Raw genomic sequence first — 16,004 nt, 5'->3', positions numbered from 1 at the left:
CAGACGACACACAGTCGTATTCCAACGTGTCAGGACCAAGAAAGGGCAGTGGAGAATTAGAATTTTATTCCCCAGCCGAGAGCGAGTTCGAAGACGATACCGACAGCAACAGCAGTAGCAACAATGGAAGAATGGTGGTGGGAGTAGCGCCCCCTCTCGATCAACAGGAGAAGTACCATGTTTTCTTCTGCTACAGCAGCGCCGATGCACCATGGATAAAAGTCATGATCAACAAGCTCGAATCAGATGAACTCGGGTTCAAGTGCTGTTTCCACGAACGCGATTTTATTCCCGGTATGTCAATCATCGAAAACATTGTCCGCTCCATCCAAAAGAGCCAAAAGACCGTTTTCGTACTCTCGCGAGACTTCGTGGCCAGCAGGTGGTGCAATTTCGAACGGCAGATGGTGATGGGCGCCAACCTCAGAGAAGAAAACAAAAAGGTCATTCCCGTCATGCTCCGCGAGTGTGACCTGCCTGACTTCCTCCAACACATGACGTACCTGGAAGAGTGGACGCCATATTTTTTCGACAGATTCATCGGTGCATTGAAAGGTACGCCTTTAATAGAACTTTATATAAGATTCAGTACAAAAACTTTGGAAACTTGATTTTGGTCCATTATATTTGCGTGAATATGAATTGCACTGCATTTTATACAATGTACATGGAAGCTTGTAAAGAAGGAAATATAAAGAACGAGCGAACGAAAGAAAGAACTGTAATGAATAAGATCTTCATTGATATATGATACTATAAAATTGGTAGATTTACGAGATGCTGCTATAAGATTCCGAATAGAAGGATTCTGGACGAAGGTCTATAGAGGGAGAATGTTCGGTTATTCATTGATGAAATGGCACTGAAATGACTTTAGATGAAAAATGATCATAATTTAGATGCAACGAATCCTCTGTTAATTGTTTGTTGGCAATTTTGATATCGTTGTTGCTTTTCAGAACCCACCTCAGACAATCCAAATAGCCATTCGGATTCCTTCTCAGCATTCACCTACAACCCCAGTAAGTATTAGTGGCCGTGTAACATAACATGTTAACAGAAGATACCTGATACCTGATAGAGTTTGCGTACTTAAAATCCACCTTAGAACCGTGATGTTAGAATCACCGTCTACGACCAGGTTATCAAAAATTTTAGAAGGTGATACATTTTCTGAAGGCGAAGTCCATTATGCTGAACATTATGATCAAAATTGTGCATGCAAAATAACCTGTATATATGTATATATATATATATATATATACAATACTCAATGCAGCAGGACTCTCCCCAGTTCAGTATCGAACCCGAGACCCCGACTACGCTATATATATATATATATATATATATTATATTATATTATATATATATATATATATATATATTATATGATATATAAGTAAATAAGACTAACTCACTATATCCGCTTGTTTTTGCACACACAGTTTCCTCACCTTTGTTTGTTAATTTGTTCCAGTCACTTGTAACTAACACCATGCACAATGCTAGCAATGTCTGTGATGGGGGCTAAGCAGAAAAAGAACAAGAACTTATGCAGAAATGTTCGATGCCATCTGACCTATGACATGACAAAGTTTCTCCACACAATTGGTAACAATTAATTGAGTTTCAACAAACTCAACTTTGATTGTTAAAAAGTTACCCGTGCGATCGTTCTTAACCATTTTAGCATTGATTCACATTTTGAAATTTTGTATTTTGTTGCGTGTTCTGTCAATTGCGTTAGTACTGTTAAGAAATAAAAACGTGATGATATTGTAATTGTTGTATATACAGACTACAACAATGGCCAACAATTGCTGCGGATAGAAGCGACGACTGCATGCTGTCCACCATGCGCTAGGTTTGACGATCAGATTGTCCCTTCTGAGCTGACGTCCAAGGGCATTCGGGTACGGACTGTTTAGAATAACTAGTATGGTATTTATTTCTTGATGTGATATCTTTGAGACTGCACATGATATATATGTAGTTTCGAAATGAAAAAGTATAAGGCCATGTTGATTTGATTTTATGGATGACATCCACTCGCATCAATTTTTTGCAGTTTCCAATGAAAAAAAGTTTTCAAAGAAAGAAAGTTTTCAACCATAATCTAAATCATGAAAAGCAGCTTCAAAATAAGCAATTATATGACGTGGAATACAAAAAATAAATATCGGAAAACGTACACCAATGTCATAGAACATTACAAGGTCAAAGAACAAAAATGAAGAATCTAAGCATGAAAGTTCATGAAAAACATTTGTTTAACCTTCCTGACCACTTTGATTTCATAATGAAGGCAACTTGTTTTTGTCAAACTTTTTTGTTCGCACACTCGCATCAGTTTTTTCGATTCCTAGAGGATGTCATTCATATAATCAAATCAACATGGCCTAACCGGGAATCGTTGAAGAGGTTCATTTGTCACATATGGGTAAGTTAATAAAGTAATTCTTCAATCAGTGACTCTTGAAAACACGTAAAACATGTACCTCCAAAGTTTTGATGTCGTACATCTTCATCATCACGAACAAAAAAAAAACATAGACTCGCGAGATCACGATCTGACAACTGGGAAAAACAAGCGAATGCATGAATTATAACAGAATCATCATCAATTTCATAAATTACAAATTAAGAAATCTTTCCGTCTGCAGATACCGAGAGAAGATTACCAGGAAGCCGTCTGTAAACTGATGGAGACTGGCAAAATGAAGGGGTTCAGCTGCTGCTCCAGTGAAGCCTGCTTCTGGATACCGACTTGTTTAATCCTATCTCCAATATTAGTTTTCATTATGGCAATGATATGTCCCGGAAAAGGCGACTCATTGGAAAGTAACGATTGCTTCAAAACCATTGTTAAAATAGGAGCATTCCTACTCGCTGTTCTGCTGTTACGCTGCATATCACGTCTTTGGGTAGGTTCTATATCATTCCTTTAATTCTAACCTGTATTCTGCTATCTGAAAGATTCCTTGCCCTAAATGCGATACTGCTTTGCTGGGTGAAGGACAATTTTATCTGAAATGATTTGCGATTTGGTCTCAAGTTATCAATGGTTATGTGTTATAGCTTGATTTCAATTGGTTTGGTGAATATTCTAACTATCAAAAGAACACAAATTCATACCTAACAATGAAGCTATTGTGTTGCATATTTGAAGGGATCAAACTACGAAACTATGTCTCGTCATCATTTTTTCAGACGAAGAGAAGCCTGAAGAAGACTTTGTTGGAAGTGAACTCCATCCTGGCCAGGTCCCACATCCTTGCGACTGTGACAGACCGGTGCACGTGTTATCCTGTGGCTATTGTATCCTTTCATATCATACAACCCAAGAATGTTTGATCATAGTCTTTCTTCCTTTTTATTTACAATGATGTCTGACAGGAATTGGATTATCGGTTTTGTCTTTCATAACTAACCAACTATTGTGTTGGAAATTGCATTTTATCTTCAAAATAAATTTTACAGTTCCAAATGTTCAGCAAGTATATGCGACATCTAGATCTGTATATCGGACTACACCTTTGTCCTTACATTCACAATCAGCTTCATTTTGTGTACTATGAGCGAGGATCTTGCCTGGTAAGTTCCAATGAGCAAGTGTGATGTTTATTAACGAGAATCTAAACTGTTTGCCTCCTCAAAGCAAACACCAACATTTTGTTTGCCCAGTCCTTTCAATATGACTCAAATGCTATGTACACGTCACCGCATATTCATATTAAATCTACGAGACTTACACTTTCGTTGGAGCTCGAGGCTGTTGATATGCTCAATACTGGGCAGGAGTACTTTGTGAAAGAAGGCAATCTACATCAGTGCTCACCAACCTTCTCTGAACATTTGACCATTTGCTAACATCACAAATGTATAGAGTCACCTGTCCAGGGCGATTACTAGTATATAAGAAAGCTGAGGAGGACTGACCGACAAGTCAAAGTTTTGAGTTGAAGAATGGTTTAGATTCTCCATAATGTCATTTAATAACTAATTAGATCTTCCATGTTTGTCTTCGTTGAGAAAAAAAAGTATTTATTCTCAGTGAATGAAATGTTTCTGCTAGATGTCCCACATGTATTTGTTTTTACAGATGAGAATTCTAGATGATTTGATGGCAAGGAGCACATCGGATTCTCCCGCAGTGGAAGAGAATATTCAAGCAGACTTTTCCGATCCGCCATCAACATCAAACATGCATGATCATACGGTAGGTTAAATATTAGTTGATATCAATGTTTTACCAATCAAAACATTACACAAACTAATACATTACGGATTTCAATTATGTATAGTTACTGTTATTATATATGTTGAATTCGGCTATAAAGCATTGTTAGTTATGTGATATAGTCGAAGCTTCCAGTTGTAACAAGTAAACAATTTGGGTATCTTCAACACCTAGTCTTTGAACAATGCTTTTCTGTTCTTTCTCATAATCTATCTACCTCTGCCCATGTACCTAGAGAGAAAAAAAAAACTCGTAATCAAATTCATTTTCAGGTGTCCGAAAGTGCCTCGTCTTGTGTCGCAGCCATACAAGTGGATGATGCAGCTCTTCTTCTGTCAGAAGGGAGTGGAGACGAACTAAACACAGATGGGGACAACTCATCACGAACATCCCGTATGTCAGAACTCAAGGTACATGTACATGTGTGCTCCTTATAGAAAATGATCACGTAAGGCATGTCCTTGGTGTCACATTTTCTCTAACGTGACATATTGAAACCCTCAATGTGGTTTCATCACATATGGTATCGTCACATACTTTCAAACCACAAATGAGGTAGCTGCTGTGGGTTACAAAATTATAGGTCTTTAATGATCTAAATACCGATACAATGGCCAAGTGGGTAGAATACTCGCCGTGCATTCGGTAGGTCTTGAGTTCGATCACCGACCGAGTAATACCAAAGACTTAAGAAATGTTACATATTACTGTTTTCCCTGTTTAGCATTCAGCATTCGGGGAAACATTTATAGCTGTACATACAACATCACCCGTAGATTATGCCCCTGACTACAGTCAAGGGCTATTGGAACGGAGATGGGCGCCGACCTATACGGGAAGAACTGTAACTTGACCTATTTGATTAATACCCCACTTCCCAGACCGAAGCCGACGCCCTCCTGCTGAAGTACAGTGACCAGTACGTCCGGCTCCTGGTCACCAAGAAGCTGCCGCAGCCCGGCCAGTCCCGTGGTCACACCCAGCAGGGCGCCTGTCTGTGTCAGCTGGTGGAGATGAGAGAGTTCGGCTGGAAACTCGACCGGGCAGGAACATCAGTCGTCTGATTAGACACTGGATAGAATAACCATCGACTGTGTGAAGGGAACTGGACATGAAAGTACCCTTGGCAGTTTGATGGAACTGGAACGAGGCCGGTTTGTAGGCTTGTTGGTCCGTTAACTGATTGGATTGTTGGTTTGTAAATCAGCTCCTTACTTGCTTGGTTAGCTGGTCAGTTAGTCTGCTGCATAGCTTATCAATTACTTTTGTCTTTTTTATCAATGCGAACTTATAAATCTATGAGCATCCTACCCAATATTTGCAGATTACAATATTTTCCGACAATTGTTGAGGATTGAGGCGACAGCTGCATGCATTCTATTTGTTAAAATAGATTTTGATAATAAATAGTAGACTGCTGTAAGTGGCAATTATGAGTAGTTGAAAGAGTTATCGAGTTATGATTCCAACCAGTGCGAGATATAGTTTTATCTAACTTAACTTTGCTGTGTCATTACTTCATTTAATGATGGTTTATCAAATATTCACATCTATTGCAAATGTGGTGATTTGGAAGATAAAGATGATTGTAGTTTCATATCATGCTTTGAATGATGATAAAGTTAGCAATGGATAATGGAAGCTAACATAATTATCAAGATAGAGGTCTGGACCACTAGAAAATGCGCTTAATTCCATTTCAAGTTTGCATAACATTTTATAGTCTGTCTCTTCTGGATACGTCTGTATGTTGACATGGATTTGTCCCAATATTTCTTGTTTACATAAGTACTACTTTAAATTCTGCACAGGTTAGCTATATTTTCTACAGCATTAGACGTCGTAAAATGAAAAGCTGGTAACACTTCAGGTGTTTTGGTACACTGAAGTGACCCTTTGCGTACGCTGGAAACCAACTTAATAATGTAATTACCTTTGCTTGTTGAAAATTGATTGTGTCTTCCTTCGTGTCATTCTTTGAACAACAAACACACGCGCAACTGAAATATAGAATTTGGTTAAATTTTGAGAAATCGATCTATAGATTGCATATATAGCAATGAGGCATATACTAGTAGCTAGTCTGTGTAACGCTGACACTGCCCCCCCCCCCCCCTCTCTGGGGGGCCAGCGGATGATGAGACTAATGACGTTATAGTATATAGTAACACAATACAAGTGACCTGACCCGCAGTGAATGCATGCGCAACGTCTAGTTGAGCCATAGATACACTTCCGGGTCAGTAGCGACCGAAACTAGTCACTTCTAACCAGTGACATATTACAGCGATCACACCCGATACCAGCAGCAGCACGGATTCTGAAACAGCGAAAGGAAACGTCTACTTTTCACACACTTTCAGACGGTAAGGGATTTTCCTAGCTACCTTCTTTTCACGCATGACCTTCATGAAACACACGATCGCATGTTGTCAAGTTCTGCTGCACGCTGTAACAGGTATCTGGTCTGTAGTCCTAGTTACCGTCGCCAAGAAGGTAAACATTTGTGTATGTATGTATGTATGTGGATGGAAAATATAACTCGAGAAGGCCCGAATAGATTATATTGATAATTGGTATGTTGTCAGGACTTAAGGAGACATTGAAATGATTAGGTTTTGGCGGCTTGTTGGAGCACTGCATCGCAAATTCCAGGTTTGATCTTTGGAATTATGTCACGCTATGGGAGTACGTTTTCAGTGCCAGATAGCTCTTGGGACAGATAGTAAGCGTTCTAGGTTTAGCCCCTAGAGGCTTTTTTAAAACTACAGGAGCCGATTTAGTTTCAGACTTTGAAAGAGAATGTGGGGTTGACGGATCATCATGATTTTTTTTATGTACATGTAGCCTTAATTGATAATTATGCAAATAGAAATAAAATTTTAGCAATATATGACGATATTTTATAAACCTGCTACGTGCCATGATATGACTATTCAAATATGTGACACATGTAACTGAGAAAGAGAAGAATATTGACAGATGAAACACATGCAAATAAGGAACCACATTTGTATAACTAATAAAAATGCTATAATTCCATAGTGGACAGAATTTCATAGAATTTCATACTAGTGGCATTTGGAAGTTACGCGAAGGTGAACATCGTTGAATATAGATTAAGCAAGTGAGGGCCCTATTTGCATAAACGATTAGAAAATGCTAGTATAACCTTCTTTCATTACAAGATAAGGCAATAACTAAACAAAAAGAGCACCTTATCTGCATAGTTAATCAAAACACATAATACATCAGTCGTAAAGGTGAAAATCATTCGGCGAAGGTATGGGGTCGTGGATCTCTATTTTTCTTATACAGTCAAACCTGCCCGAGCGACCACCTCTTCTCAGCGACCACCTGGCCATTTCGACCGCTTTTTCTCGGTCCCGATTTTTTTTCCTATTGACGTAAACATTAAGCGACCTTTTCTCAACGACCACCTGGCCAACGCGACCGCGACCGGCCCAAATTGGGCCCCTTAACGACCGCATCATTTTCAAAATTGAGGTTTTCATCGATTTTTGATGATAACTAGCGCGATTTTGTGCCGAAATCGACCAGTTTGCGTCGGATTTTGACTGCCATTACGATGTTATGTTTAGAATAAAGATTGCGGCGGTCAATGGGTGGGTCAATGGGGCAGTCTACTGTAATATGGGAAGAAATTTCTAAGAAAGATCTGTGTAGCTCATACCTTTTAAAGAAAGATCTGTGTGAGTGCTTTTGTCCAACTGTACTGTACATTCACCCATGGGTAAGTACGCTATTGGGACGTACCGGGCATAGAATTCGAAAGGTGCACCGTAGTTATTTCAGATACGGCGATCAAGAACACAGCGACGCATAAAGGCTTGTATGGTAACTGACAGCATCAAAGTTCCTTTACTGTCTAAAACGTTAGTGTACAAATATTATACTGTATCGTATAAAAGCTGGAGTTAAATTTACAATTTACAGTGTGTGTGTTGTATTTGACATTAAATACCTCGCTTCTTTGCGTGCGTGCAGTGTGCTTGCTATTTGCCATTAAACACAACGGAAACCGTTATACCTTGCATAGGGCATGTTTTGAGTCGATACTCTTCTCAGCGACCACCTGTCCAAATCGACCGTTTTTGTCCGGTCCCTCGGTGGTCGTCTTGGGCAGGTTTGACTGTAATTTCTTGTTTTCTTGTTTTTGTTTGTTTGTCTGTTTTCAGGGATCATTGACATAGATTGAGAATAATGAGTGATGCTGCGGGACAGGAAAGGGACGTTGCCCGTGATTTTGAGGCAGGCTCGGACGACACACAGTCACGTGCTTCCATGTCAGGACAACACAGAGCTAGTGAGGAACTAGAATTTCATTCCCAAGCTGAGAGCGAAGACGATAGCGACAACGGAAGTAAGGTGGTGGGAATAGCGCCCCCTCTCGATCAACACGAGAAGCACCACGTCTTCTTCTGCTATAGCAACGCCAATGCACCATGGGTAAAAGACATGATCGACAAGCTCGAATCAGATGAACTCGGGTTCAAGTGCTGTTTCCACGAACGCGATTTTATCCCCGGTATGTCAATCATCGAAAACATTGTCCGCTCCATCCAAAAGACCGTGTTCGTACTCTCGCGAGACTTCGTGGCCAGCAGGTGGTGCAATTTCGAACGGCAGATGGTGATGGGCGCCAACCTCAGAGAGGAAAATAAAAAGGTCATTCCCGTCATGCTCCGCGAGTGTGACCTGCCTGACTTCCTCCAACACATGACGTACCTGGAAGAGTGGACGCCATACTTTTTCGACAGATTCATCGGTGCATTAAAAGGTATATATAACAAAAAACCTTTGATAGAATCTTATATATAATTTATCACAAAAACTTGCTATATATGGAAACTTGATTTATTTTTCGGTCGATTATATCCTGAATATTTGATTTATTGCACTCCGCCATACACATAATGTACTTGGAAAACTTTTACAGAAAGAAATATGATTATAAAGAAAGAAAGAAGAAATGTAATGAATAAGCTCTCCATTGATACATTGGCACAGTAACAAAGCGAAGTGCTGTTATGTGATTATGGATGGAAAGATTCAGGACGACGGTCTATCAAGGGACAAATGTTCGCTTATTGAAACATGATCATAGTTTATATACAACGAATCCTTTGTCTCTTTTAACTGTTTGTTGGCTTGTTTACTATCGTTGTTGCTTTATACTATTCATAGAAGCCACCTCAGACGATCCAAACAGCCAATCGGATTCCTTCTCAGCATTTACCTACAACCCCAGTAAGTATTGATGGTCGTGTAACGTAACAGATTATACCTGATAATAGAAATATGCAATTGTTTGGCGATGTTCTATTAGGACCGTGACCAGTCGTGATGTATTACAATCACTGTCTAATATCAGGTTAGCGAAAAATCCTAAATGTGACACATTTTCTGAAGTTAACCATACTGAAACCAGGATTCTCATTATGCTAGACATTATGATCAACAATGTGCAAAATGATAATCTGTGCAGCGACAAAAATAACAGATGAAGAAATTTTCAATGTCACCTGACCTATGACATTGCAAAGTCTGGCCACGCAATTGGTAACAGTTAGCTATAGTTGCAGCCAATTCAACTTTCATTGTGCTAAACGTTTTTAACTTAATCTTATTCAGATTTTGAAAGATCCTATTTTGCTGCATATTTGATCAATTACATTCGTCGTTGTATTCGATATGAACATTATGAACACTACACGATTGTAAACAACCTATATTTACAGACTTCAACAACGGCCAACAATTGTTGAGGATTGAAGCGACGACTGCATGCTGTCCACCATGCGCTAGGTTTGACGATCAGATTGTCCCTTCTGAGCTGACGTCCAAGGGCATTCGGGTACAGACTGTCTATGTTTCATTTCTTTTGATATGTTAAAAACTGCACATGATACATTTTCCATGATCGAAAAGGTATAACCTGAAAGATGAACAGAACTTAGCAAAAAGCACATACAAAACACAAACCTGAATTATTATAAGGCTCTGTTGTTTTTATTATATGGATGGCATCCTCTGGAAAACCCGAAATTGATGCCAGCGTGCGAATCCAAAAAGCCCCCCCCCCCAAACAAAAATTGCTTTCATTATGACATTTAAGTGGTAAGGAAGGTTGAACAAATAACTAAACACACAGAGTATGGTATTCACGAACGACGGATTGTTAATGTTTGTTCTTTCACGTATTCTTCTTTGACTTTGGAAATTACTTGGACAATCAAAAGTATCCATTTTCTGATGTTTTTTTTTTAGAATTTACAGTTTATAAGTGCTTAGATTACAGCTGCTTTCACGATTTACAGGACGCGGTCGAAAACGTTATTGGTTCTGGAATGCATGGAAATTGATGCGCGCGCGGATGTCATCAACATGGGCTAAGCATCATCTGCGTGAATTACAGGAAATACTTTCTATCTGCAGATACCAAGAGAAGATTATCACGAGGCCACCAGTAAACTGATGGAGACGGGCAAAATGAAGGGTTTAGCTGCTGCTCCAATGAAGCCTTCTTCTGGATACCGACTTGTCTAATCATATCTCCAATATTAGCTATACTTCTGGCAATCATAATCAACCGAGGAAAATATTACGACGATGTGGATATCGGCTCTTTAATAGCCGTGGCTGGAATAGGAGTATTCCTACTCGTAGCTCTGCTGTTACGCTGCATTTCACGTATCTGGGTAAGTCCTTATAAATTATTTCTTGCATCCTATATTGTATGTAAAAGGACAAAACAGGATCAATGTTATCGTGGGGCTTTGATTATTTTTATAATACTTTCAAACGTTTAAAACGTGCTATCTAAATAGATTGCTTCCTCTAAAATATAATACTGCACTTTCGGATGAAAAACGCTGTGTTGGATGAACTGCATCAGTTCTAGTTTAAATTCATTTGCTTCGGTAAATATTTGAACTATTTAAAGAACATTAAGGCTTACCTAACAATGAAGCCGCGATTATGGTTCATTTCCTCTTGTGTTGCATCTTTTACATGCTTAGACTCAAAAACTATAGCTATTTCTTGCCTTCACATGTCTTTTTTCAGACGAAAAGAAGTCTGAAGAAGACTTTGTTGGAAGTGAACTCCATCCTGGCCAGGTCCCACATCCTTGCGACTGTGACAGACCGGTGCACATGTTATCCAGTGGCGATTGTATCCTTTCATATCATACAAGTTTTAAAGGCCCGATCCAAGAATATTTCTTCATTTATTGCATTAATGCAGGAATTGAATCACCGTGTTTTGCTTTCTTCTGTAACCAATCTGATGTTGGAAATTACAATTCAGCTAAAAAGCCTTTACAGCTCTAAATGTCCAGCAATTCTGCATGATGTGTATCTAAACAAGAAATGCTTTTAAAAAAGCTGTGCCTTGCCGCGTGTTAGGGATATCGTCAGGAAAAAGTAGCTCAGCACTTCAAGCCCGGCAAGGCAAAATGCTGTGCCTCGGCGTGCAGTAGGGATAATTTGCTTGTCTGCTAAATACGTATTATGGTAACCAAAACCTTGTATTGATCTGTTAATCTTGTTGCAAATATATGTAGGTGTCTTAAAATATGACCTTGCATTTTCTGACCCTCGACAACTAATAAATATGAAATAATTAGACATTATTTCAAGGGTAACAGTAACAATTTTGATTTATTTCATTTCTGTGAAAGGACAGCTCAGTGGGTACTGTATGCCTAGCAGGAGTACAGGTACTGTGGTCAGCTGAGAGGGTACTGCATGCACAGCAGGCGTCCAGGTATTGTGGTCAGCTGAGAGGGTACTGCATGCACAGCAGGAGTCCAGGTATTGTGGTCAGCTGAGAGGGTACTGCATGCACAGCAGGCGTACAGGTATTGTGGCCAGCTGTGTGGGTACTGCATGCACAGCAGGAGTCCAGGTACTGTGGTCAGCTGAGTGGTATTGCATGCATGGCTGGAGCCCAGGTATTGTGGCCACTTTGGCTTCAACACAGCTCTGGTCTGTGCTGTGAAGAAATCTGCAATCGAAGACTGAAAGAGAAGGAAAACAATTTCTTGTGTCAACATTAAAACCAACTGAAAAAGCATATGCATATTTAATTGATAGAATACTAGTGGTTTCTAAACGTATGACAAAGGAGGTTTAAATAGACCTTGACATGACTAAAGGGTAGCCAATTTCATGGCATTCTTCAATATTTGTTGTAGAGAGGATCTGCTCCCCTCCTCCACCACCAGCATAAATCTTTTTAAAAAATGGGACCAAAATGAAGGCAATACGATAGAAACAGTCCTGAGAAGACACTTAAAGATGGCAAACGTTAGTTGGTAAGCAAGAAAGTAAGACACGAATGTGCTCAATCATATGCATGTGAAAATAGAATCTTGCATGTCCGAAAAGGAGGGGAGGGGGGCTGTTTTGTGTCACTTCGTCTTTTCGGTTTTATGAAATTTATGAAATTATGTTTACAGCCGGAAAACCACAGTGTCATTTATTACACTTGTCAATAATGTGTTAACCTATAGTGTCAGGAAAGTACCATCAAGGTAACAAAAATTTCCGACAATGCACAAAGTTATCTACGGAAGATGATGACTGGCCACAACAAAAACACCGAATACAAACGATAATTTGTGGAACCACTACAATAGAACTAGGAGTTTGACATATATAGTAGGTAGAATGTTATCTTACATATTCTAAGACGCTAAATTTTCCTTCTGAATTCCCGATAACTTTAAAAGAAAGGATATATAATGAAGACTAGAAAATGTAGTACGTACCTCATGGACTGGCCTCCGGTCTCTAATCGGAGTTTCTCATCGATAGCAAGCACGCGACAGTGATCTCGCCAGAAAGTTTGCACAGCGTCGAGGCAGGGGTCTGGGGGGCGCCGAAGGCTCTTGCATTTTAGGCTATTGAGAAGGCTTATTTTATCAGTTTTTAGGGCCATATCTACGATCATCGTAGCAGTCACTTAACTTTTCTTCAGCAGTTTGACGTAACAATATTTCGGGTCAAAGCTTCAAAGACAACTAAAAACTCATAAACAACAAACTTTGCTCAGCTCAACAGTACTTAATAAATATTGTCCGGGTTGCCATCCGACGTTGAAGCGCTTACTTTTTTTTTTTTTTTTAATTTTTTTATTGCATTTCACAGAAAAGCACAGATTTACAGAAATCAAAAGAAATTACAAAAGTTGAAAGAAAGTACAAAACACAGACCACGGATCCAAAATAATATATCATAAAGGTGGAAATAAACGAACGAAGGTTACAGTGAAAAAACATTTACAACAACTGGTATTCAATCATCTGAACATAGTTAAGGATAACAACGAAGATGGATACTACATGACAGGTAATATGGACAAGTGGAGAAGAAAGTAGAACAATGCCAATGGAAGATAGCAATGGACCAATTAATTAGCAAGGTTAAATGGGAAAGACTCCCATTTACTAAAATGGATATCTAATTTGTTCCTTCTCTCCGCTATCATATATTCTGTCTTGTAATATCTCTTTACATACGAAATGTAATGATTTACAACTAGTTTTTTGTCTCTCTGTATGAAAATATAATGTTTGGCCACTAGAATTAACAAATTCTCGATTACATTACAATTTTCAGATATGTCACCTAAAATAACTGTCTGAAAGTCCAGATGTAAGGTTTTATTTACTATTGTTTTAAACCATATTTCTAAATCTGTCCAAAAAGTAACAACTCTAGGGCAGTCCCAGAATAAGTGTCTAATGGTCTCTACTTCCTCACAATGTGCACAGTTCGGGCTATTTAGAATTTTCCAGATGTGTAACATTTTCTTTGTGGCTAACATTCTGTGCAATATTTTATATTGAAAAATTCTTAGTTTCGGGCATATAGTCACAGCATAAACTAATCTAAAAACCCATTTCCACGGGAAAATTGTATTAAATTCATCTTCCCAGCGTCTTTGTATGTTCAGTGGGTTTCTATTTTCTGATTGCAAAAAGGATGTATAGATAATTTTGTTTATTTTAGTTGCCTTCAGCCATACGTAATTTGCTGTATGAGGTAAGATAGGGCCTATTACTGGTGTGTTGTCTAAAAGCTTTTTTTTCCAGTTTCGCGGTATTGCAGATAATATCTGATTGTACTCTAGCTTATCAAATGCTGTACCGAATTTAGCAAGAAGGCCATTGTAAGATAAAAAGCGTCCATTTGTATCCAAAAGGTCATTAATGTAATAAATTCCATGTTTAAGAGGTTTTTCCCATATAATAGGCGTATTTTCGATTACGATACTTGAGTTGCACCATAAGAGTTGTGCTTGTATCTCTTTCAAAGTTTCAGGAGGTTTAAATTGGAAAGAAAGCCATGCTTTCAAAACATCTTTGAAAAAGGGATTAGGAGAGACAAGTAACCTAATAAAAACATTATTCATTTGATCAGTGGATATCTTTGTTGCGATATCCTTCCCCAAGGACAGTTGTAAGAACGGATACAAATAACTACTAAATATTACGGACGATGTACATAAGAAAGATTTGCGACTTGAATCTTGCTGGAAGAATATTCTTGGAACCCATGAAGCCTTACGGGTAAGGTCAAAAGAAGGTAGATGTATTAATCCTAAACCTCCATTGTCATATGTATTGTAAAGGATTTTACGTTTAATTTTTTCAGGTTTACCATTCCATATGAATTTAAAAATTTTTTGCTCATATGTTTGGAAAAAAGTTTTTCCGGGGGAAGGTAAAGACAAAAATAAGTGGGTAAATTGTGAGACCACAAGTGTATTAATGAGGGTAATCTTGCCATAAAGTGTCATGGGTAACATTCTCCAAGGTTGGAGAGTTCTGTCAACTTTAGTTAACCTATCTTGATAATTGTCTGTAAGTTTATTTATGTCTCCGGTGATCCCAACTCCGAGCATTTTTACCGGTCCATTTGTCCATATTATAGGGAGATTACATGGCAAGGTAAAGTTAGTATTCCTTAAAGTTCCTATTCTTAGAATTTGGCATTTTTTGTAGTTTGGTACCAATCCAGAGATTTTTGAAAAATTATTTAAGTCATTTGTTAGGGCAAAGAGAGATGGTAATGTCGGCTTCAAAGGGAAATTTGAGTCGGCAAATTGGGATACCTTAATTTCCACTCCATGCATCGTTAATCCTTCTATTGTGTTGTTTGATCTAATTTTCGTGGCCAGGAGTTCTACACATAAAATAAACAGATACGGCGAGAGCGGGCAACCTTGTCGAACACCACGCAATAGCGAAAAGGGGGCTGAAATATAACCATTATTTATCACTCTACTTGTAATGTCTTTATAGAGAACAGAAACCCAGCTAATAAATGATTGTCCGAAACCAGAAAATTCTAAAGTCCTAAACATGAAATCCCATCGAAGCTTGTCAAAAGCCTTTTCGAAGTCTGCTATGAAAATCATACCTGGTAATCTTTCATTTTCATAGTATTGAATAATTTCAAGAATTTGACAGATGTTTTCACCAATAAATCTGTTTTGTAAAAATCCACTTTGATCTTTATTTATTAGACTCGCAATAACATTTCTCATCCTAAGTGAAATTACTTTTGATAGAATGCGTACATCGCAACATAACAGTGATAGGGGTCGCCAGTTGTTAAGCAGTGTCGGATCCTTATACTGACCATCTGCATCTTGTTTTAATAGAAGAGTGATTAATCCTTCCCTCTGTGATTTTGACAAATTACCTTTTTCATATGCGTAATTGAAACAC

The 16,004-nt window shown here is 38.5% G+C and overlaps 1 protein-coding gene across 2 annotated transcripts in view; it reads left to right on the top strand.

The window, feature by feature from the left end:
* Positions 1 to 6: 6 nt before the first annotated feature.
* LOC118427684 (transmembrane protein 268-like) overlaps positions 7 to 16,004 on the top strand; it is a 22,509-nt gene continuing 6,511 nt past the window's right edge. Inside the window, exons 1-9 of one of the 2 annotated variants that reach the window (XM_035837579.1) lie at positions 7 to 555; positions 960 to 1,022; positions 1,798 to 1,913; positions 2,664 to 2,924; positions 3,211 to 3,318; positions 3,559 to 3,594; positions 4,103 to 4,219; positions 4,513 to 4,650; positions 5,122 to 6,173. In XM_035837579.1, the coding sequence (XP_035693472.1) occupies positions 132 to 555; positions 960 to 1,022; positions 1,798 to 1,913; positions 2,664 to 2,924; positions 3,211 to 3,318; positions 3,559 to 3,594; positions 4,103 to 4,219; positions 4,513 to 4,650; positions 5,122 to 5,304 (1,446 nt within the window). In that variant the 5' untranslated portion in view covers positions 7 to 131 and the 3' untranslated portion in view covers positions 5,305 to 6,173. Of the gene's footprint in view, positions 556 to 959; positions 1,023 to 1,797; positions 1,914 to 2,663; positions 2,925 to 3,210; positions 3,319 to 3,558; positions 3,595 to 4,102; positions 4,220 to 4,512; positions 4,651 to 5,121; positions 6,174 to 16,004 lie in introns of those variants that run through there. The other variant, XM_035837580.1, reaches the window with a different exon arrangement.

The sequence above is a fragment of the Branchiostoma floridae genome, chromosome 12 (genome assembly GCF_000003815.2).
Source record: "Branchiostoma floridae strain S238N-H82 chromosome 12, Bfl_VNyyK, whole genome shotgun sequence".
Taxonomy (NCBI): Eukaryota; Metazoa; Chordata; class Leptocardii; order Amphioxiformes; family Branchiostomatidae; genus Branchiostoma; species Branchiostoma floridae.
Note: the sequence above shows the minus strand (reverse complement) of the source record. Positions and strands in the feature narration are given on the sequence as shown.